The sequence below is a fragment of the Chiloscyllium plagiosum genome, unplaced genomic scaffold (assembly GCF_037043375.1).
Source record: "Chiloscyllium plagiosum isolate Xiang-an unplaced genomic scaffold, Cpla_swu_hap1 HiC_scaffold_1, whole genome shotgun sequence".
NCBI lineage: Eukaryota > Metazoa > Chordata > Chondrichthyes > Orectolobiformes > Hemiscylliidae > Chiloscyllium > Chiloscyllium plagiosum.
The window spans coordinates 117,591,511-117,614,822 of record NW_028270139.1 but is presented as its reverse complement, the minus strand read 5'-3'; the positions used below and the strand labels follow the sequence as shown (position 1 = coordinate 117,614,822).

The following is a 23,312-nucleotide window of genomic DNA, read 5'->3' as shown; positions in this document are numbered from 1 at the left end:
TAACTCACAGGGGTTTGGTCCACTCCTGAAGGAAAGGTCTTCTCCCAAACTCCAGGACACAGCAAGTGCTCACCTCCCAGCACACACACAGGTGTTCAATCTTCAGAGGCCCGGTCCCAGGGCTAGGCCTCCCCACAGGAACAGTTCCTCTGGAAAAATGTATGTCTTCCACAAGGGCTCAGTCCAAACACCAAAAAAAAAGTGAAGACACATACAAAAAAAAAACAAAGGAAACTAGAGTCCAAGCACTAAGCCCTACCACAAAATTAACATTGTCCTTTTCTCGAAAAGAGTAACACAAGGGCTGTAACCAGCCAGTGAAACAACAATCCCCTAATGAGAACTGAGTTACACCTGAAACGCATTATGTGCATCAGGAGTTTAACAATCAGTCCTCACGAAAAGGAATGCCAGTTAGCAAACTGGCTAAATAATTCAGCCAGTTGAGGAATCGGGTTTTCCCCCCTCCAAAAAAAAGGGAAGCAGAAACCAACTGTAACACCAACCAGCACAGAGTCAGTCCCCTAAATTGAGGAGGCTCTATCTCTGATTGGATCAGGTTAACAGCCCCAATTAGGGAACACCTATTCTGAGAGGTTCACTTGGCTGACCTCATTACAATAACTTCAGAAACATTCCTCAACATTCACCCAGTCAAGTCCCCTCAGGACCTTATATGCTTCAATTAAGTCATCTCTGACTCCACAGGATATAGGCCTATCCTTTCTGGCCTTTCCTTATAAGGCAGTTCTAATAAAATAAACACATAATTGTGGATGCTAAAGATCTGAAACAGGAACAGAATGTGCTGAAGAAAGACAAAAACCAGAGATAACAGTTCAAGTCCAGTGATCCTTCATCAGAACTGAAAATTTGATTTCTGGTTGCAGGCTGGCCATTACAAAAGTACCAACTCCCACAGTTACATTGACTATACATCCTCAAACCCAGCTTCTTCTAAGGACTCCATTTCATTCTCCCAATTTCTCGTTCTCTGTCACATCTGTTCTGATGATTACAGGATTCACTGATGACTAAGGTCCACAGGGGACTTGGGTATATCCTATGCCAAGGATTTCCTGCCGCCATATTTAACAGATCCCTCCATACTGTCTGACCTATTTTCATACTTCTGCCCTCACCCTTTCTTTCTGCAACAATGATAGGAACCCCCTTGTTCTCACTTGCCATCCCAAAAACCTCCACATCCAAAGCTGCCATTTCTGCCTTGTACAGTGGATGCCCCCCCGAATACATTCTACTCACTTGTCAGCATCTGTAGGGACTGTTCCTTCTGGTACACCCTAGTCCACTCCTTCTCAACCATCACCACCTCACACCCCAACAGCGCCTTCTCATGCAATCAAAGAAGGTGTCATATGCACTCATTTACCTCCTCCCTCTTGACTATCCATGACACTGGCTCACCTTCCTGGTAAAGCAGAGATTTGCTGATTGCAGTGTGGTGTTCTCTGCACTGGAGTGACAAAACGTAAAATGGGTAACCACTTTGCTGAATACTTCCACTGTATCCATAAGAATTGCCTCAAGCTCCCAGTTGCATACCATTTCAACACATCACCATGTTGCCATGCCAACATTTCTGTCTCAGGCCTGCAACGGTGCTCCAGTGAAAGTCAACAGAAGCAAGAGGAACAACATCTCATCTTCTGCCTGGCTCAGTTGGCTGGATGGTTGGTTTGCAATGCAGATTGCTGCCAACACCATGGGTTCAGTTGCTGCACTGGCTGAGGATACCATGACGAACTCTCCTTAACTTCTCCCCATGGCTAAGATGTGGTGACCCTCACGTTAACTCACCACAAGTTATATATCTTTACCGAGAGAGCAGACTTATGGCATGATAAGACTATGGCAACTTTATGTTTATATGGAAAAATTCAAACATTATGTTTCTCATGATCTATTCTGTCTAGAATATTTGTGAGTGACATGTAATATCCTGTCAGGTTTGATTGCTCCACCTGAGAGGATATATATGTAGAAGGGTTTGCAGTTTGAAGTTTTAAGGTATAAAGTATGATAAAGTGTTCAAGTGGTTTAAATTTTTAACCCTGAAGAAAAGAAGCCTGTGAGAAAGCAAATTAAAGGTACAAATCAAAGATTTATATGAAGCTAAATAAGTTACGTGCCATGGACAATTGGCAAAAAATAGCTAGAGTCTACCACAATATTTGCATGCCTTAAGTAAGACTAACTATTTGTAGAGAAAAAGACTTATTTTCCCACAGGGCAATACATAAATGGAAAAGTAATTAATTCCTTTTTGTTAAAGAAGCTGAATCAATAGCTGTTCAAAAGATAAGATTGAGGTCAAAAGCAACATTAACACTGTGAAGGTTTTCAGGGAAACAAATTCAGTGTTATTAAAGTACATGATTAATCATTGATTTTGGAGCATAATACCATGTACATGGTAATCCATACATTGGCCATGATTGGAACAAGCAGGATGGATTAAATAATCTTTGTTTACTGTACTTTGAATTTCCCTGCATGTTTGAAGTCTTGTATACTGAACATGGACCAAGTTGAAGTGTATCAGAGGTAATGGGCAGCAAAAGTTAACAAGCAGATGGATACTAAAATTAAAAAATTGATTTGCAGTTATAAAGAGCAGGACTGGTAATCTGGAAACCTGATCTAACTTCTGTATTTTGGGGTAATCAAGATTTTGAAGGTCTTTACGCCCTATCGAAAAACTAGAAAATTAATTCAATGCACATTTGTGCATTCTTGTCAAAGTATTCATGCCAAATAGTTGCTACATGATTTTACCTATTATCTAGCTTTTAATGATTGTTATTGATTAAAAGTAATATGCATGATTTATAGGATGAACCATCAGACCTATTTGAAACTATAACACCATAAATGTGTACGGTTTAAAAGCATAAGTCCCAAATGCTTTCAGTTTATCTGTTTTAATACGAAATGGCTTTACAACAAATTCAAAAGGGATTGCAAAGCCATCACTGATTAAAGAAGCTGATGCACACATGTACAATGTCCAATATGTGAGAAAAGTGCTGATCGTATTACTGGACTACATCTGGCAGCATGGATACAAATCTCGCCACAGCTGGTTGGCTTTAAATTAGGTTAGTTAGGTTAATAAGTCTGGAATGTAAAATGTCCCATGACAACTCTGGTTTACTAGTGTTCTCCAAGGAAGGTAATCTGCTGTTTTTACCCAGACTGGCCTATATGTGACTCCACAGCAGTATGGCTTATTATTAATTGTTTTCTGAAATGCATTAAAAAGTATTCAGTTTATGGGCTCGGAACAAATGCACCCATTGGTTCTCCAAACCTTCCGAATGCATAAAAAATGCAGAGACGTTTTGCACTGAAAAACTGAGTTGGATAAAATGTACAAGAACAAGTTGATCAATGGTAATTTGTAATGATTTTTGGCAGGTTGGTTGTACCAAACAAAGGATATTCGTCACTAGATCAAAGCCCAGATGAAAAACCTTTGGTCGCTCTGGATACTGACAGGTATATTTTTTTCACTGATCATTTCTTGTAATTACTTTTTTCAAATTAGATTTTTAAATGTCCAAAGATCGAGGTCTAAAGTCATCAGCAAAAGCAAGCTTTTAACTTGAAAATGTTTTGTTTGCTTTGATTTTCTTATACTCTTGCTGCCACCTTGTCGACATTTTTATCAAGACTAACCCAGTTTATATTTGAGACAAAGCCATCATTTATTGCCCATCCATCTATGTTTCTGTGGAAGAAATTTCTTCACCGAGGCAGTGGAGTCTGGAATTCCCTATCACAGAGAATGGTTGAAGTCAAAGCTCTTGTGGCTAAAGGATCAAGGGATATGTGGGGAGGGCATAATTAGAATATTGAGCTCAATGATCATCCATAATCCTATTGAATAAAAGAGCTGAGTTCAGAGATCCAGAACAGGCTTAATCCTGCTCCTATCTTCTATGTTTCTAAAGGAGAAATTTGTTTATTTTTCTATACTACCTTGAATCATTGCCGCTTATATGGTAGAGATACTGAAACTCTGTTGGCTGGCAAGCTTCAGGATATTGAATCAGGAAATCTACATAAGAAAGGCAAATTACTGCGGATGTTGGAATCTGAAACCAAAAGAGAAAATGCTGGAAAATCTCAGCAGGTCTGGCAGCATCTGTAAGGAGAGAAAAGAGCTGACGTTTCAAGTCTAACTGACCCTTTGTCAAAGCTGGGGAAAGAGCTGACGTTTCAAGTCTAACTGACCCTTTGTCAAAGCTGGGGAAAGGCAGTATACATTTCAGGATGGTGTGGGATATGATTTAAAGGTGTTCACATACACTTCCTACCCTTGTCCTTGGAGGAAGTCGTTGCAGTTTTAAAATGCTGAAGGTCATACACTTAGCCATTCATCATCAAATCTGATTCAACTATTTAAGGTTTGTGTAAAGATTTGTAGCTCGGATGCTGGTTGTCATAGTTGTTGGGTATCTTCGCTGAGCTGGAATATTGGTTTGCAGATGTTTCATCCCCTGTCTAGGTGACATCGTCAGTGCTTTGGGGTCTCCTGTGAAGCACTGCTGTACTGTCTCTTCTGGAATTTATTTGGCTCCATTCTTGCTACTTCTGGTTGCTGGTTCCAGTTCATTGTAGTGGCAGGTATATTGGGTCTAGGTGTATGTGCTTGTTAATAGAGACCGTGGATGAGTGCCATGTTTCCAGAAATTCTCTGCTGCCCTCTGTTTGGCTTGCTCTATGATTGGTGTGTTGTCCCAGTCGAATTTGTGTTTTTTGTCATCTGTGTATGTGGCTACCAGGGACAGCTGGTCATGGCGTTTCGTGGCTGGTTGGTGTTTGTGGATGCGGATTGCTAGTTGCCTGCCTGTTTGCCCTATATAATGATTTGTGCAGTCTTTGCATGGAATCCTGTAAATTAAGTTTGTCTTGTACATGATGAGTATGGGATCCTGGTGAGTTGTTATCTGAGCATAGCTGTCCGTTTATGGGCTGTTACGAGTCCCAGTGGTTGGAAACTTTACACAAATTTGAACACCTACTGGTGAGACAAGTGAAGACAACAAAGGAAATGGGAATCCTGTGCCAACTGCCTAAGCACTACCTATGAACAACTCCAATTCCTACGTGGATTTCAAAGGAATCAAATGCTACCACCCTATGTCATATGTAGACCACCAATCAACAACCCAAAGGCAGGAATACAGCCAGACAAAATGGTCTCCGGATGATTCAGGTTATGGTTACCGATGCACACAACAGGTAACACAGATACAGGCAAGAAATTGCGTGCCAAAAATCGTTAATTTCAAAAACAACCAGTCAGAAGTGGACCGCAACTATTGGGCAGGCCATCACCATAGGACAGAACAGAACCATGTACAGAAAGGGAATGGCACTACAAGACAAAATGTCTAAGCTAACCAACAGCAGAGAGAAGACCGCACAACAGACACCAGGGTAAGAAACCTCTCCAACAGACCGCTTACATACACAGAAGAAGCTGTACTAGCCAAGGCACTCAGCTACAATCACAAGGAAGCAGAAACAACAGACTTCTTAGTTGCACTAGAATGTACACACAGAACTAATGGAGTAACCAAAGACACACAGCAAGCAGTCAGACAATCCATTGTACCCTTACTGGCAATGAACAACCTCAACACCAAAGAGAGAGAAACCCTAAAAACACTCAAAAATGGCAAGAACATAATCATAGTACCAATGGACAAGGGCAGAATGACGGTTATCATGGATTAGACCGAATATATTCAGAAAGCAGAGAAACTACTTGCAGATACCAACATCTACCTAGAGATGGAGTGTGACGTCATATCACACCTAACCAATAGAATAAACAACACACTACGGAACATACAAAAACAAGACTAATAACCAGGATTGACCTACAAAGGATAAAACCAAAAAGAACAACACCCAAGATTTTATTGATTATGCAAAATACACAAACTGGACACACACAACTTAGACTTTTGGTGGCACTTCCTGGAACAACTTCATATAAACTGGCTAAAGAACTTCAACAAAAGCTAAACCATCTTGTCAGCAGATTCAAACACTCCATTCAATCATCACAGGAATTCCTCGACAACATCAAGAACATAAACATAGACAGGGATGAAGCAATAGTCTCATTTGATGTAACGGCACTGTTCACTTCAACTGACAAAACTCCAGCCAGAGAGTCAATAGCCAACATCCTAGACGAGCAGAGCAGACAACGGGATGGGGAACCTATCAACAAGGAATGCATATTCAAACTACTAGACCTGTGCTTGACGTATCACATTCATCAGTTGAAACTTTATTGCTGGAACAGCACAGCAGGTCAGGCAGCATCACATTCATCAACCAAATATATGAACAGATCAGTGGACCACCTATGGGCTTACCCATCTGTGGGCTCATGACAGAAGTGGTGATGCAAAGACTGGAACAAACAGTCCTACCACAAATCCATCCCAAACTCTGGATCGGATAAATGGAAGACACTTTTGTTATCATCAAGAGAACAGAAATTGAGAACACATTAGATTAGATTACATTACATTACATTACAGTGTGGAAAAAGGCCCTTCGACCCAACAAGTCCACACCGACTGCCGAAGCGCAACCCACACACACCCCTACATTAACCCCTTACCTAACACTACGGGCAATTTAGCATGGCCAATTCACCTGACCTGCACATCTTTGGACTGTGGGAGGAAACCGGAGCACCCGGAGGAAACCCACGCAGACATGAGGAGAATGTGCAAACTCCACACAGTCAGTCGCCTGAGGCGGGAATTGAACCCGGGTCTCTGGCGCTGTGAGGCAGCAGTGCTAACCACTGTGCCACCGTGCTGCTCACCAACACCATCCTCTCTCGTAAATCTGATCCTTGTAAGGAGGAAACCAATAATCAACTCCCATTTCTAGTTGTAATGGTACAAAGAACACAGAACTGTGAATGCACCTCAAAAATGTACAAGAAAGCCACACACTCAGACCAGGTCTGCAGTATAACAGCAACCACCCGAACACACACACACGAGAAGCTACGTTTGGGCCCTCTTCAAAAGGGATTACAATGTGCTGCAGCACTCCGGACCAATGGTGGGAGGAAGAACACCACTTTTATAGAGTCTTCGCCTAGAACAGGTATCTTCGGAACTTCATCCACAGATGCCTAACAGACCAACGACGTGACGAGGACATGCCACGACCTAACCCACCAGCCACGCTACCATACATAAACAACATCTCTGAACTGACAGCCAGACTTCTCCAACCACTTGGGTTCATGACAGCCCATAAACTGACAGCCATACTCAAGACAACAACTCATCAGGACAAACAATGCTATACCCATCATGTGCAAAACAAATGTAGTTTACAAGATTCCATGCAAAGATTGCACAAAACACTCTGTAGGGCAAACAGGCAGACAATTGGCAATCTGCATCCACAAACACCAACTAGGCACTGAACACCACAGCCAGCTGTCCCTAGTAGACACACACACATGAGAAGGACCACAAATTCAACTGGGACAATACAATGAAGATAGGCCAAGCCAAACAGATGACAGAGAATTTCTGGAAGCGTAGCACTCATCCATGGACTCTATCAACAAGCATATAGACCTAGAGCCAAAATACTGGCCACTACAACGAACAACCGGAATCGGCAACTGGAAATAGCAGGAATGGAACCAAATAAATTCCAGAAGAGACAGTACAGCAGCGCTTCACGGGAGGCTCCAAAGTACTAAAGATGTCAACTAGACAAGGGACAAAACGTCTGCAAATCAACTTTCCAGCTTGGTGAACATACCCACACCTCTCACTGATTCAATTAAACCAAACTCCACTGGGCCTTGCTGTCCATGACCAAATAAACAGAACTTTTCACTGTATCTCAATACATGTGACAATATTAAATAAAATCAAATTTTAATAAAATCTTCTATTTTGTATTTTTCCAACATACAGTCATAGGTTCATTTTAGTTGCTACCAACCATGTCTTTAAACCCATGCCTCTCTAACTCCATAAGTTCATGGATTTATTTACCTCCAAAATAGATTTCAGGAGTTTGGATCCTTTCTCCCTCCTTTTATCACTGAACCACCCACCCTGCTTGAAGTCTCATTTTAATAATTTCTTACTCGTTTTTCTCCACTGTCTCTAAGTCGTCTCTTACATATTTTCCATTGGCTTTTCTCAGTCGCATTCCGATGGAATTCTTCTGTCTTTGTTTCTCTCTCTCTATTTCTCGTCTTCCCCTTTTTAAAGCTGTTATAATTACATTATTTAAAATAAACACCACCAATCTTTTTATCCATGTTCATTATTGTTAGTCAACTTCTATAAGATTGTCTCTAAAATCAGTGTCCAATCTTTCTTGTTCCCCCTGTTGATCCAGCCAAACAGATTTCACCTTTTCAGTTCGGACTGAAAGGAACGTAGTAGTGATGTTCTTATTGACCTGTACCCTTAGCCTTTAAGGCAGTAGAGATTGTAGGCTTAGGAGCTGGTGTTGAAGGAGTCTTCACGAGTTGCAGCAATATATTCTTGTAGATGGTGCACTTTAGAGCCATAGTTTCAGTGGTAGAGGGAGGAAATGTTTAAGATGGTTGATTAGGGGCCAATCAAGCGGGTTGTGTTGGACTTGTCCGTCCAAGGGAGAAGATTCCACCACATATCTGTCTTGTGCCTCATAGATGATGGAAACAAATCTGGGAAGCAGGAGGTGAATTACATACCACAAAATACCCACTCTCTCACCAATGATGTAGCCATACTGTAGCCACAGTGACTATGTAGTAAAAGATATCTTTAGTAGTGGTGCCTAGTTTCTGGTTCCATTCATGCATATTTGATTTGTAGTTAGAGAGCTCTAAAAACTGCTTCACTTTTCAGTGTCCAGTGCTGTTCCAGATTGCTCTTTGTAGAAACCAAGACATTTTTCTTAATGACATAGTTTTAAAAGTCCATTGCAATACTGAGTGCTATTCTATTCACTGTAAAATAGGGAAAAAAAGTTGATCTTGTGCAGCTACTTTTATGGAATTAATTTATCTTTGTGAAACCAGTTTTCACCATGACTATTTCACACTAGTGTCTAGCCATTATATGTATCTGTTTTTGAAACAGCACTGTTGCTTCTGCAAAATTAAACCCTGTAATTAATTACTACTTGCCTCAAGGTTAAAACACTACATGCCATCATATCTACACTATAACTTATAATATAGAGAAGGCTGAAGACCTGCTGCAATTATTTGAAAGTAAAACGTCTTTCTATTTTACTGCAGTGATGATGACTTTGATATGTCAAGATACTCTTCTTCAGGTTATTCTTCAGCTGAGGTGAGTTATTTGTACAGAATGATATCTTGACAAAAGAAAGTTAAGAAAATGTATAAATTAATTTAACCATTACATCTTTTTTTCAGTCTTCTAAAGTAGTCTTCATATGTGACACTATATGTCTCTGTTATTGTTTGATCCATTGCGTCAGTTAATTTATGGCTTTTTACCTAAGTATTGATTCCTGCTACTCAGTTCAATAGATTCCTTTCTTGTAGTTTGACAAGAATCTGGTGTTTCATTCTTTACTTGATCACATGCTGTTAATTACCGTAACATGGGCCATCTGCTCCTATAGTACCTACTGCAATGGGCTTTGCAACCTCAGTTGTTTTTCTGTTCTCAACATCAGGGGATTGCGATGAAAGCATAGAAAAAAATGTAAAAAGCTTTAAATTAACACAGCGACTAACTTAATGACAGAAGTCAGAAATAAGATAAAAAGTAAAAGTTCAGGACAATTCAGTCTCCTGGCTTCTGCGCATGCTGTAAAACTGGCCTGAAACTGCAACACTGGGCTGAGACCATCATGCTGATCTGTTGCAAGACCAAACTGCTGAAGGAGATCTACATGCCAGGACAAGACCACCCTACTAGGAGCCTGCCCTGCCAGGTGTCAGGTCTATACTGCCATTCTGGTTCGTTGGAGGCCACCTTGTTGAGCCTGAGCTTCCAACCGAACTCTTTGAAAGAATGGAAGGTACCATAATAAATAGAAACATTTTTTTTAAATGTAAAGGAAAAAAAGTAAAGCAAATGGAGTATAGGAGCTCTAGGCTCTACTCTATCCACTTCTTTTTCTTTATATGCTGAGGAGCCCAAACGTTGCTCTGCTACTCTGCCACTACCTGGGGGGGGAAAGCTTTCTTCATACATCAGAAACAATAACAAATTTCTGGAAAAGCTCAGTAGGTCTAGCAGTATCTGTGTAGAGAAATCAGAGTTAATGTTTCGGGTCCAGTGACTCTTGCTCAGAACTGCTGAGCTTTTCCGGCAACTTCTGTTTGTTTCTGACTTAGAGCATCTGCAGTTCTTTCGGTTTTTCTTTATACATCATTGTACATACTTTTATCAACAAATACAATGAAAGGCGTCCTCAATTTACGAGAGCTTGTATTCATGAACACAATCCCAAATAGGTCTTTATTTTTTTAAAGAACTGGCATATGTACATTTCCTGGATTTATGGACAGCTGCTTTACATTGCCTTGCATTGTGTTCTAACTTGTGTTCAAACCAAAACGTGAACAATCTCTGGAACAGAACCCAATCAAAATCTGGGTACTGACAATGCATTATCAGTACCTAAACTTTCAAGGTCTGATTGTTAACAAAAATGTTCCTAACTCCGCCATCCATCACAGCAACCTGGAGGAATGACCAAAAAAAACCAAGCACCATGCGCAAGTTAAAATAAAATACCTTATGTAATTGAAATAAAGAAAAAAATTGAAAGGAGGGGGTGAATGTTTCAGGAATCAGCAAGGAAGGCTGTTTGACAAAGGGGATATGCTGACGTAGTGGTAATGTCACTGGACTAGTAAGCAAGAGATCCAGACCCTCGAACATGGTGCATGTCCTATTACAACAGCTGTGCAGTTAATAAATCTTTAATTAAAAGCTATTTTTTTTTCATCAGCTATGGGGTGTGGACAATGCTGGCTTGGCCTAGTTGCTAAGGAGGCGGTGGGGTTGGCGGAGGCAGGGTGGCGAAGTGGGGATATGTGAAGACAAGTAGAGGATACGACATAGTTGGTCCATGGGAGGAATGAATCCTATAGCCCAGGGGAATCAACATTGAGTTCTCCAATTTCAAATAACTCCCTTCCCAGCCCCGCCCCTCCCTTCCACTCCTCCCCATCCCTTCCACTCCTCCCAGCCACTTACCGGATTCATCCTTCCCATTGACCAATCAGGTAGTAGCCTCTACCTGTCTTCACCTATCCTCACTTCACCACCCTGCCCCCGCCACCCCCTTTATCTGCAGCTCCCCCTACACTCATCCTAGTCCTGAAGAAAGGTTACACCCAAAACGTCGACTTCTCCACCTCCTGATGTTGCCTGGCTTGGCTGTGTTCTTCCAGCCTCCTGCTTGTCTACCTTGGATTCCAGCATCTGCAGTCTTTTTTGTCTCTAACCAAAATTATTTTGAAGTTCTACTTTGTCCTCATCATAGTGTTACAATGCTTACAAATCCTGTACTGTCACTAAACCTTGAAATTGTTCCCTGGACGCCAAGATCTACATTATTAATATAAATCAGAAAAGCAGAAGTCCCATTTCTGGCCCACGGTGAACTCCATGACAAACCTTACTCCAACCCAAAAATATCCATTTAACCAGGAATTTCTGTTCCTGTCACTCAATCAATTTTGTCTTCCCATTGCTACTGTCGTCTTCTTCCAAGAGCTGTAACATTTTCACGTCTGTAGTGCCGTACTTTGTCAAAATCCGTGTACACCACATCAACAGCATTCTCTCATCAAGCCCCTGAAGTTTCTTCGTAGAACTCGAGCAAGATAGGTAAAACCAACTTTCCCTCAAGAAATCCTTGCTGGCTTTCCCTAATCAATCTATACATGCCCACGTGACTATTAATTCTATCACACATTATTGATTCTCAAAGTTTCCCCACTGTTAAACTGACTGGTCTGACCATTATTTTGGTCACTATCTATTTTCCCAAACTTGTTGACCTAACTGCCTTCAGCTACCGTTCTGTCTAAGTATCTGGGATTTTCTTTGAATTCCACCCTAAATCAGCAGAAAACTTAAAACTCTGACCTTCCAATGTCAAAACAAAAATATAAATTTCGTGGCTGTCTTAAGCAGGTTAAAATGACACAAAACAAATAATTCATTTATCTCAGTGCTAAAATAAGCAAGATGAGTTAGGAGCTTTTGACAGTCATTTTGAATGATCAGCGAACAGAAAGAGGCTAGTGTGGCTCCTTTACTCAAAAGAACATATGACAGATATATCCAATTATATTTCAATTAGTTTCCCTTATGTTAGATTAGATTAGATTACTTTACAGTGTGGAAACAGGCCCTTCGGCCCAACAAGTCCACACCGACCCGCCGAAGCGCAACCCACCCATGCCCCTACATTTACCCCTTACCTAACACTACGGGCAATTTAGCATGGCCAATTCACCTGATCTGCACATCTTTGGACTGTGGGAGGAAACCGGAGCACCCGGAGGAAACCCACGCAGACACGGGGAGAATGTGCAAACTCCACACAGTCAGTCGCCTGAGGCGGGAATTGAACCCGGGTCTCTGGCGCTGTGAGGCAGCAGTGCTAACCACTGTGCCACCATGCCGCCCAAATGTTTCATTTAAAATAATAAAATCAATTATAGTCATTTAATTATGCAGAACTGTGTTTTGCTGAAATAGGCACATTTTGTCGAAGCCTTCGGTACTTGTACAGGACAATTCACAAAGAATACAAATGTAAGAGTAAAGCTTCTACTACATAAGAAGTATACTAATGAATTAGCAGGTGACCTTTGGAGGTGTTGCCATGGAGAATGCACCTATTCATTCCAGTTGACAGTTAACTGTCTGACTTAATTTAAATTTTTAAGCTTAGCAGACTGAATATTTTAGGGCATTGTAATCAGAATTTACCCAGTAACAGGTTGTTTTCTTTGAGGTGAGAAGTCTGAGAAGGGTCCTAATTGATGTGTACAAAATTGACAGGCATGGATAGTCAATACGAGGTAGCTGTTCCTGTAGTTGAAGGGTCGTTAACAAAGGGGCATAATTTAAAGGTAACAGGGAAAGGTTTAGAGGGAATTTGAGGAAATTTCTTTTCACCTGGTGGGTGGTAGGAATCTTGAATGCACTGCCTGGTAGGACAGAAGACCTCACAACCTTCAAAAGGTTCGTGGGTGAGCACTTGAAATGTCATTGCGTTCAAGGCTGTGGGCCAGGTTCCAGCCTCCTGCTTGTCTACCTTGGATTCCAGCATCTGCAGTTTTTTGTCTCTAACCAAAATTATTTTGAAGTTCTACTTTGTCCTCATCATAGTGTTACAATGCTTACAAATCCTGTACTATCACTAAACCTTGAAATTGTTCCCTGGACACCAAGATCTACATTATTAATATAAATCAGAAAAGCAGAAGTCCCATTTCTGGCCCACGGTGAACTCCATGACAAACCTTACTCCAACCCAAAAATATCCATTCAACCAGGAATTTCTGTTCCTGTCACTCAGTCAATTTTGTCTTCCCATTGCTACTGTCTTCTTCTTCCAAGAGCTCTAACATTTTCACGTCTGTAATGCCGTACTTTGTCAAAAATTATACTAGGACGAGTATAATTTTAGAATAGTTTTTTAAGTGCAGACTTTTTAAGGGCCAGAAATCCATATCTGTGCTATATGATTTTATTAATATATGTAATTTCCAGTACATGCAATTGTGTTATATTGTGAATTCTACTGTCAATCCGAAACTGGTTGTCAGCATAATTTTTTGAAACTCAGGATCATGTAACAAAAGTTATCCAATTGTTAAATTGTATCTAATGTTGGACACTGTTGAGAGTTCTGTAAACATCAGTTGGGTATGGTCAGTACTTTGCTTGTTCTGAACAGCTGAAGGTATATGTTATATGATATAATCCACCAGTTTTTGGGACATACAATCTATACACCTGGCATCATGCACCACTGAAATTCATATACCACCAGTATCCATTGCAAACGTACTGACTCCCATGATTATCTTTACTACACATCCTCAAGTGTGAAGCTCAGTGCCAGTTGGAAAAACAGTGTCTTATTTTCTGCTTGGGGAACCTGCAGCCTTTAAGACTCAACATCAGGTTCAATAATTTTAGGGTCTGAGTACCTTCCCCTATGTTCTTACCCCAGCAAGGACCCCCAGCCTCCTTGAGGGAGCCCTGCGTGGATCCTAGCTGCCTCAAAGGCACCCGGTGTGGACCACCTGCTTTAGGAAGACTGTAATGCTGAACATGTAACTTTATTTTTTCATTTTTTTAAATTATGCCTAAGATTTTGAACCTAGGTTTCTTTATTCCTAGGATAGTGCTGGAAATAGCAACTTTATACTCTTGTATCCCTGTACTTGAATGCATTTGACAGTAAACCTAATTCAAATTCTAATTTGACTTGCGTTCATATATGATTTTCACCAGAGCAAACAAAAATGACCTGATTCCACTGCGAGATTGGTTGGTAACTAAAAGATGTAGATTATAAGGTGATTTGCAAATGAACCAAAGGTGAAAATAGGATGTTTAAGCAGGCTGTTGTGTTCAGGAATGTATTGCCTGAAAGTATAGTAATAGTAGATTCAGTAGAAATCTCCAAAAAGAATTGAATAAATAATTGGGGGAGATAATTGCACAGCTTTGGAAACTGAGCAGAGTGAACTAATGAGACAGCCATTCAAACCAGTAGCCACAAGAGACTGAATAGCTTCTTCTGTGTTGTAGGATTGTACAATTCCATGACCAGTTCTACATAAGATCATTGGTATCCTAATTTTCTTTGTAAAAGCTAAATATTCCAAAGATTCAAATAAACAGTCTAGCATCAATTACAGTTTTTGTGTGGCCTGCATTGTGATCGAATTTTCAGTAAAAGATTGGATCTCTAGGATGCTCATTTTGCAAATCTGTGCAATAGGAAACACTTGAGCCTCTCCTGAAAATTATTGAACTTGCCACCACAGGCATAGTTTTAGTTTGTGCATGGGTGACATTGATATGTCAGTGTAACTTCCCTTATTTTTATATCATTGGCAGTCAGAAAGCACCACCTTAATGTGAGAATATTGCCTTCTTTGCTTAAAGTAACCCTTCTAGTTTGTCACTCATCTTCGTCAAAGCTTCATTTGTAGATTGTCGCCATATTCTCCTCAGCACAGATAACCTGCTCTCTCATTAATCTTCACATATTAAGAGTAGAGAATATATAAGCATTCCTTGCTTTTCTTGATGGGAAATAAATATTTTCTATAAATTTCTTTTCCTACTGTTTGCAAACCAACTCTGAAGATTTGAGAGGAGAAAATTACCACCTGATCCATTTTTTTTCTTGTTTTTGTGTGCTGATCTAACAAAGTATTAACAAGAGTATTTCCACATACCCAATAAAATATCAGTTAAGTTTCTTACATTTTTCTCTCTTTATAGCAGATTAATCAAGACTTGAATATCCAACTCCTGAAAGATGGCTACCGGTTAGATGAAATTCCAGATGATGAAGACTTGGATCTTATTCCCCCGAAATCAGTAAATCCCACCTGCATGTGTTGCCAGGCCACCTCCACTACTTGCAATGTTCAGTAATGTGACTGACGCTTTCCACTGTAATTGTAAAACTAACAGCCATTGCTTCCTCCTATGGTAGGACATGCACTTTGTGTCCGTGTTTAAAAAAAAGCCGACCATCATTGTGGCATTCATAAGTGAGTGTGAATGCAGTGTTGAATTTGTGTGTGATAGAAGGTGACAATGCTACTGCTTTGCAGTGGTTATATTGCGTAATCCTGATTTTTATTTTCCCCCACCCATCTGCTTCTGGGGGTGGGGCAGAGGGAAGAGACAGAATAAAGCACTACTTCAGCATGATTCAAAGTTCAGCCATGAGCTGAAAGCAAAGCATCTGTAAGTTCTTTTGTCTACTCATACTTGGCTGTTTATATTTGAAGTGTACTGGTTTATGTCCATGTATATGTTTACCATTGCATTTGGAGCCAATGATATTTAACCTAAAAGTTGCAAAGTTTTTTCAAAGCATTGTCTTCTTAGCTCTCTAATTTATATATTATTTCCTTTTGTTGTTAGAGGTTTCTAACTTTACATTAACATTCAAAATTTGATAACACTAGCATAGTCTTTTGTTAAAAGATTTTACACATCTATCTAAACACTACAATGGGTGTAACTAGAGTACACTTTATTGTAGTGTACTGTTACTTGTGTGCACAAGTTTTAGACCATTCATGTCAATGTTGGATTAAAGGTTATCTTCCCCTTGAATGTATTATGTTTTAAAAAGGGAGATTTGTTTCATTTCTATACAATGTTAAAATGACATGCATATAAAACTTCTTTTAGTATTGTTTTGGAGGGGTTTTTATGATCTATTTGTTTGGGAGGAAGAATATTGTTTGCAACTCTGCTTAAAGGTTACTAATATTGCTACTTTGATGAAAGGAGCATAGAAGAGTTGGTAAGATAAAAACTGCAATGTTAGAGGAAACAATTCATTGTAAGTTTACTTATAAATATTAGAAATGGACAGAAATGCAAATCTGGGTGTTGTATGGACAACATAATGAAGCAGAGGAGTATTTTTAGTGTGCTGCACTTGAAATAATTAACAAAATTATAGGTATAATTATAGTTGTAATTTGGCATCATTTATAAATGGTTTTATTTTACCTTAACATTTTGCAAATTGTAACTCCAAGTAACTTGTTTGAAGTCTGTGTTCTGTCATCCTCAATGACACATTTCATTATTAATTGGTAAAAAAAATCAACCCACACATGGCCGATTAAGTTCTAATCAATGTAAAGTACATGCTAGTTGAATAGAAAATGTGTTGTTTTAAATGTGTTGTCACTAGAGGTCCTCATTAAGCGGGGACTAGGTCAACGCTCCTGGGAAACTTCCTAGACTGTCATATGGCTGTTGGGCACGTTTACTTGGTTTAAAATGGTTTCTGCACAAATCTATTTTACAAGCTATTTCATTCCTTGCCCAGCTCCCGAAGACAAAGCACTGAAACCCTGAGATAACAAAGCCAGTTGTTAGAACGTCCACATATCAATAATTGAGATAGATTCAATACTGCTCCTTCAGGCACACCTAGTACTCCCATCTCAACAATTAGATGATGATTATTTTAATCAAAGAGCATAATGGATGAAAATTCCTAATTCTGAAAATTTACATTTCGAATTTTGAAGTGTCAATATTTTAATCAAGATTACAAATATTTGAGCAGGAAATTTAGTCTAATGTTTACTGTCTGTCTCAAAGCTCATTATTGATTACTTTAGTTTATTTATTTATGTACATATATTTATAAAGAAAAACTAAACAGTAATATGTTATCCATGTGACACTTGTATTGAGTTAGACCAAAACTTGAAGGAATAATCATGCTGCGTTCCTCACCTTGTTTAGGTGGATATTAGTACAAAAAGGAATTCTGAGTTTATGATGACACGAGAATGAAGAATTTTTCTGGCATTTTGAACTAATTTTTTTGTGGTATGAGACTCAATTAAAGTTTAATTTAAGCAGTAGTTAAAGGAGTCAATTGCACACTCAATGTGTTGCCACCTAATGTATCATGAGTCCCAAGCAGAAGCTGTTAGTGATCTCTCTTTTCCCCCCCCACCCCACTTCAGAACCTTTCTAAGAAATTAATTATTGCTATTTGGTGTTTCAGTACCACACTGTTGTATTGTATATGTTCTGGTATGCACGTGTCCTACGCTAACACTCCATGCAAACAAAGTGACTTGTCCGAATAACTTGGTCTTTGCCTTCAGGTTAATGCTGCTGTTTGTTAAAGCTTCCAGTTAACAAAATACCCTATTCCAATAGATGTGATCTTGTTGCACTATAATCATTTTAATACAATGATGCTCACCATGTGTAGGATTTTTGTCTTGTCTTGTGATCTTGTCGTAATATCAAAAAATACTTAAGATGCAAATTGCCCATTTGCCAGACCTTATTTGGACTTAATCAAGAGAACATTTCTTATAGAAATCCTGTTGCACTTAAAAAGCAAAACTGAATATTGTAAATCTGGAAGAAAATATAAATTTCCGAAGATCATATGCAAATCTATAAAATCTGAATTTAGAAAAAGGAATTGTAGTGTTGATTGTGAAATTTGGCCTGTTGCACTGGTTAGAGATTTTTAAAACTCTAAATCCATTTTCTTGCCCTTTATCTGTCTTATTTATTCTTTCACAAATATTTATTCAGTTTCTTTTAAATGATAAGTCTCAGTCTCACTAGTTAGCTGCACTGAAGCATTTCATATTCAATAGCTGTCTTAATGAAAATAATTCTTCTGATTATCCCAACCATTTTTCTTGTCATAATCTGTGCATCATGCCAACTGGAGTAACCCTCCGTTAGTTCTCAGATGGAGCTGTTCAGGTACTCAAATTTCATTTTATTTATGCTCTATGCTTTCCCACAGTTTCTAATACAAATATTTACTGTCCTAAATGTTTTATTCATAAAAATGAATTAACTGCTATTCTTTTTCTGCATTACAGCTATCTTTTATCCATGCTGCCTTATCACCTTGATGACCATATTTCTCAAAACTTTTAATACTAAAACCCTCTACGAATTCCCTTGTCTTTTATTGCCATATTCAAATATTTTTACAAAAGTGTAACATCTAATTCCCAGAATAAATCTTCAAACCATAGCCAGTCATCAAATCATGATCTTACCTTTGCCAGTCTTCCTAATCTTTTCTTTACTTAAATAATCTGAAATAACTATTGTGTTGCCAGAAGGCTTATCTGATTCCGTCTTCAATGAAACACAATTTCCTCTAGTTAAATATTCAAGAAACTAAACCAGTTGTCTTTGGCCCCTGTCACTAATCCACATCCTTAACTCTGATTTCACATCCTTTCTAGATAATGTTCCAAGCCAAATCAACTCTTTTTTTGTTTTACAATGCCTGGTTTGGATCTTTGCACCCAAGATGGATGGTGCATACCAGGAAATTTCCTGGCTCACCACAGTTGCCTCAGGGAAAACTCACTCAATTGCTTACGCTTTAGCCTTCCAGGCCTCACCTATCCACTTCACATATCCCATCTGTGCCAATTCATGCCCCCACCCACCCTCAAGTGATTTCTCATACCTGCAATGCCAACTTAATACCAATTCATGCTAACCGATCCACTGTCCTTCATCCTGCCAAACTCCATGTAAACTCACCCAATGTGCACTATGGCCACACCTCAAGCCCACATTCCAATCAAAAAAGGTCTAAATATCTATTGCAGCTCCACATATAATAAGCAAAACTACCATTTATAAAAGCCCATTAATAATGTTTGCATCCCCTCGCACTTGAGGAAATAAATTCTTTACAAAAGCAAGCAAACTCCATTCCACGCTCCCTCATCAAATATAATGATCCTTTAATAAAACCTTTGCCTTTTCCATCAAACTCAAGTTAGCTGAAATCCCACTGCTGGGATTATTATAGATCTCGAGAAGTAGTCAGGCTTTAATAAAGGGCCCTTGGGATCACGTCAACAACAATTATTCTAACTGGTGGAACAGAGTTTTTTTTTCATCTTTCACCAACACAAGCAAGCTGTTTGTTTTATTGTTAAAGGACTGAAGATTTAAGTAGCTTCACTGGTTGAACTTTCAACAGGCCTTCTGTAGGATCTGTTAGAAATTGAGGTCAGGCAACGAAGATCTGTTAACCATTTTTTTAAAGATAAATCCAGCTTCCCCTACCTTATTGAACTTCAAGCTGAACAGTTGACCCCATGTACTTCATCACAAAGACTGTCTGCTTGCATCTTCAGAACACCCACCCTGCCTATCCAACCAATTCAGCCCATGCCAGTGAAACTCTTATGACTTTATTGCAGCCAGTCTTGACTGTTGCAATAGTTTTTAGTTTGCAAAAATTTCAACTCAACCAAATCTTAGCTATCAATGTCATATAATAGAATATAGCGATAGAAGAATGCCATTTGGCTCTCCAAGCCTGCTGTTCTATTCGATATGATAAAGGCTGATCCTGGTTATCCACAGTCTCCCGTCTCCCCTATAGATGGCCTACAGATCTTGCAGTGTGTCCAATTTTAAATTCTCTTCCTTGTGTTTTAATCCTGTCATGGCCTGCTTCCTCCCTATTTTTAAAACCTCTGTCAACTGTTCAAACCCAAACTCTCATTTCTCCCATTTGTGCCTCGTGCATTTTACTCCTTTCCCTCTTGACACCATTACTGGGGCACTACCTATAGGTGCCTCAGCAAATGACCTGGGATTTTATTGTTAACCACATCTACTTCATATTTTCCTCTTCTCCTCTAAGGTCAACATAATATCCAACTTTGTGACCAATCCTGTGGTCGTTTTTTATAGTATCTCCTATCTTTTGGTATCGTTTTTAATCTTTCTCTTAATCACCTGGAAGCATTTTGTTCTGAATTTTAATGCATTATGTAAGTGCAAGCTGTAATTGTTCAGTTCAAACTTAAAATTGATTCCTTGTCTTTATATTCAGTTTCCAAATATATAAATTCCAGAATTCTGTTAATAATGTTTAATGTGTTTCCACACTTAAATAGTTTGCATTTTTACATCTGAATTTCGCTTGTGCAAAAATTCTATTATTAGCATTTCTGTTTTCCAAATATGTATTGCTTCACTTACTTGGTGTTGAGTTGTAGCTGGCAGCCACACCATTTTGTTGTGTTTTCTAAATCTCTTGCTTTTATTGTTGTATTGTTTACTATCTAGATTTTGATGGCAGTAAATTGCACAATTATAGATTTAGGACATGGGCCCTTAAACTGAACATTAGACTAAAAGCATTGAAATAAACTATTTGTTTTCTGGCCACTAACTTTGCTTTATGTAAATAAAGAACATTGTAATATTCAAGTTATCTAACATATTTAATTCAAATTCACAATTTAAAAAGAAAGGTGTGTGTGTGTGTGTGTGTGCGCGCTCTGAAGCTTTACATGCTTTGATTTCTGAGTGTGTTATCTAGATTATTTATCCTTTTTATGTGAGACAGATGGCAATATGCATTAAAATAAAAGCAAAGTATTTTCAGGGTACTAACTGAGAAGGGAGATTTGGAGTTGTCATAGATTTGTTCTAATATATGTTGGAGTCAGGTTGTTGTTTCTTTGTATCATGATTGTGATCCCCTGGCAATGTGACATCCACTTCAAAACAAAAGTATAACACAGTGAAACAAGTACATTAAATATTTTAACACTACTTAATGTTTTAATTTATGACTGTTATACAGGTGTTAGTTAATGATTTGGTAGAAACAGCATATTTGAATTATTGTGCCAAAAGCTATGTTTGCAATATAAAATGAAGTAATATCAAATTTCAGATGACCTTTGCAGCAAAATTTCAGTTTTTATGGTAGTCAGTGCCCAGCAATGTACCAGAATCTGAAAGGGAAAAAGGTTTCTATTTTGGGTAAAGAACCTTCAAGTGCCAATCGTCTTCAGTCGAAATGTTGCGCTATCTTTTTATCTTCAGACATTGACAGATGTTTTGTGTACTGTGTGGGTATTTTGTTTTAGTGTCATCTTTTCAACATTTGCAGTTTTCTCTAGTTTAGCTTTGTTATCCATTATCTATTAAGCAATCGTTATCATGTTGAGAATGATCATTTAAAGTGTCCATTGTAAAACAACTTTTCAGTTCTCAAAATACTTTTGCACTGAAAAGTGAAAGTTGTCCAGAATGTTTTAACTTTTCCATGAATCTTAAAATGATCGTGATTGTTATGTTTCACCAAAACAAACCCAGATTTAAAAGGCTGAACAGTGTTTTGTGCAGTGTGCTTCAGCAATTTAGTGCTTAGAATTTTGGACTGCAATTGTCTATGCAACCTGACCTGAAATTGTAGCTTCAGCAGTTGTTCATTTTTCTTTTTGCTTTTGTATTAACCCATGTAACATAGAAAATATTCTATTTAACATAATAATTATTTAGAGACTGAACTGAAAGTTTGTGAAGGATTATTGCAATTTGCATTGAGAAAAACTTCAAGATTCTTCATTGTACAATCTGCTCTGTTCCTGAAATATAGATTTAATTTAAATATTGCATCAAGAATTAGCCATTTAAGTTAGTCATCCAAGTGCATGGTTTACTTAAGCCTGTTTTCTGTGTTGGAGGGTGATCCCATTGGTTCCTTGCTTCCTCCTTTTAGCTATCCAAACATAACTTGAAGGCACACTTCTAGCTTGAAAAAAAGGGGAGGGGATTAAATTTGAACCCAGTGGTGATTGTTACATTCAATGTATTTTACATGATTGAGCACTCCTGGTACTGTACTTTATTTAAGGATGTTTTGTGGTTAAGCATCACAAGTGAAAGCTATGAATCCCACATATGGTGGCCATTGCCTGTTTACATTTGCTTCGAAAAAACTCTGTTTAGCGGGAAACTATTTAGTTTGTTTCCCAAGCAATTTTTGAAAGCCCATCAATCTTTTGCATTGATTTGATTTGCAAGTAGATGATGCCTTAAATGTTTAGTTCAGTATAATTTATATTTATTATCAAGTATTTTGAAATAATTTGTTTCACATTTTTTTGAAAATAGGAATGTGTATAGACTTTTTTTAACATTTTACAATGCAGTATTTGTCATTGATCATTGTCATGGTAGTGTAACTCACCAATAAAAGTGTACATGTGAAATCTGATGTACTGGCTATCTTTTTATTCCTGTGTCATGTTTTGACTTATGAGGTGAAACCAACCTTTACTCTGCTTTTTGTGTTTTCATGTAAGCATTCAGAGCTTAAAAAAAAGATACATATGCATGTTCTGTTTGAGAGTCAGAAGATCTGCAGTTTTATAACATTGGTATAGTAAGGGCAGCTGCTACAAAGCTAAGCAGAGATGAGTCATTTTCCTTCCCTGAAGGCCAGTGTCTCTCCACATCCAGTTCTTAGTTCCATCAGTTCCCTGCTCTTTTTATCTTCTTGCCATAAACCTGTCAATGAGATGTTCTCCTTGAAAGCATCTTTGTGCTCCCATTCCTGAATGTAACACCCACTCTTGGTTGAGAGAGGGATAAGACTGGCAGCTTAACATTGTGGGATTTAGATGTTTCAGACAAAACCAAGAGGATGTAAAAGAGTTAGGTGAGTTACATTGC

The 23,312-nt window shown here is 38.6% G+C and overlaps 1 protein-coding gene across 2 annotated transcripts in view; it reads left to right on the top strand.

Moving 5' to 3' along the window:
* fam219aa (family with sequence similarity 219 member Aa) overlaps window positions 1-22,854 on the top strand; it is a 91,595-nt gene extending 68,741 nt beyond the window's left edge. The window contains exons 4-6 of one of the 2 annotated variants that reach the window (XM_043684194.2): window positions 3,442-3,522; window positions 9,332-9,386; window positions 15,564-22,854. In XM_043684194.2, coding sequence (XP_043540129.1) covers window positions 3,442-3,522; window positions 9,332-9,386; window positions 15,564-15,716 — 289 coding nt within the window. In that variant the 3' untranslated portion in view covers window positions 15,717-22,854. Of the gene's footprint in view, window positions 1-3,441; window positions 3,523-9,331; window positions 9,387-15,560 lie in introns of both variants that reach the window. The other variant, XM_043684155.2, reaches the window with a different exon arrangement.
* Window positions 22,855-23,312: the final 458 nt, after the last annotated feature.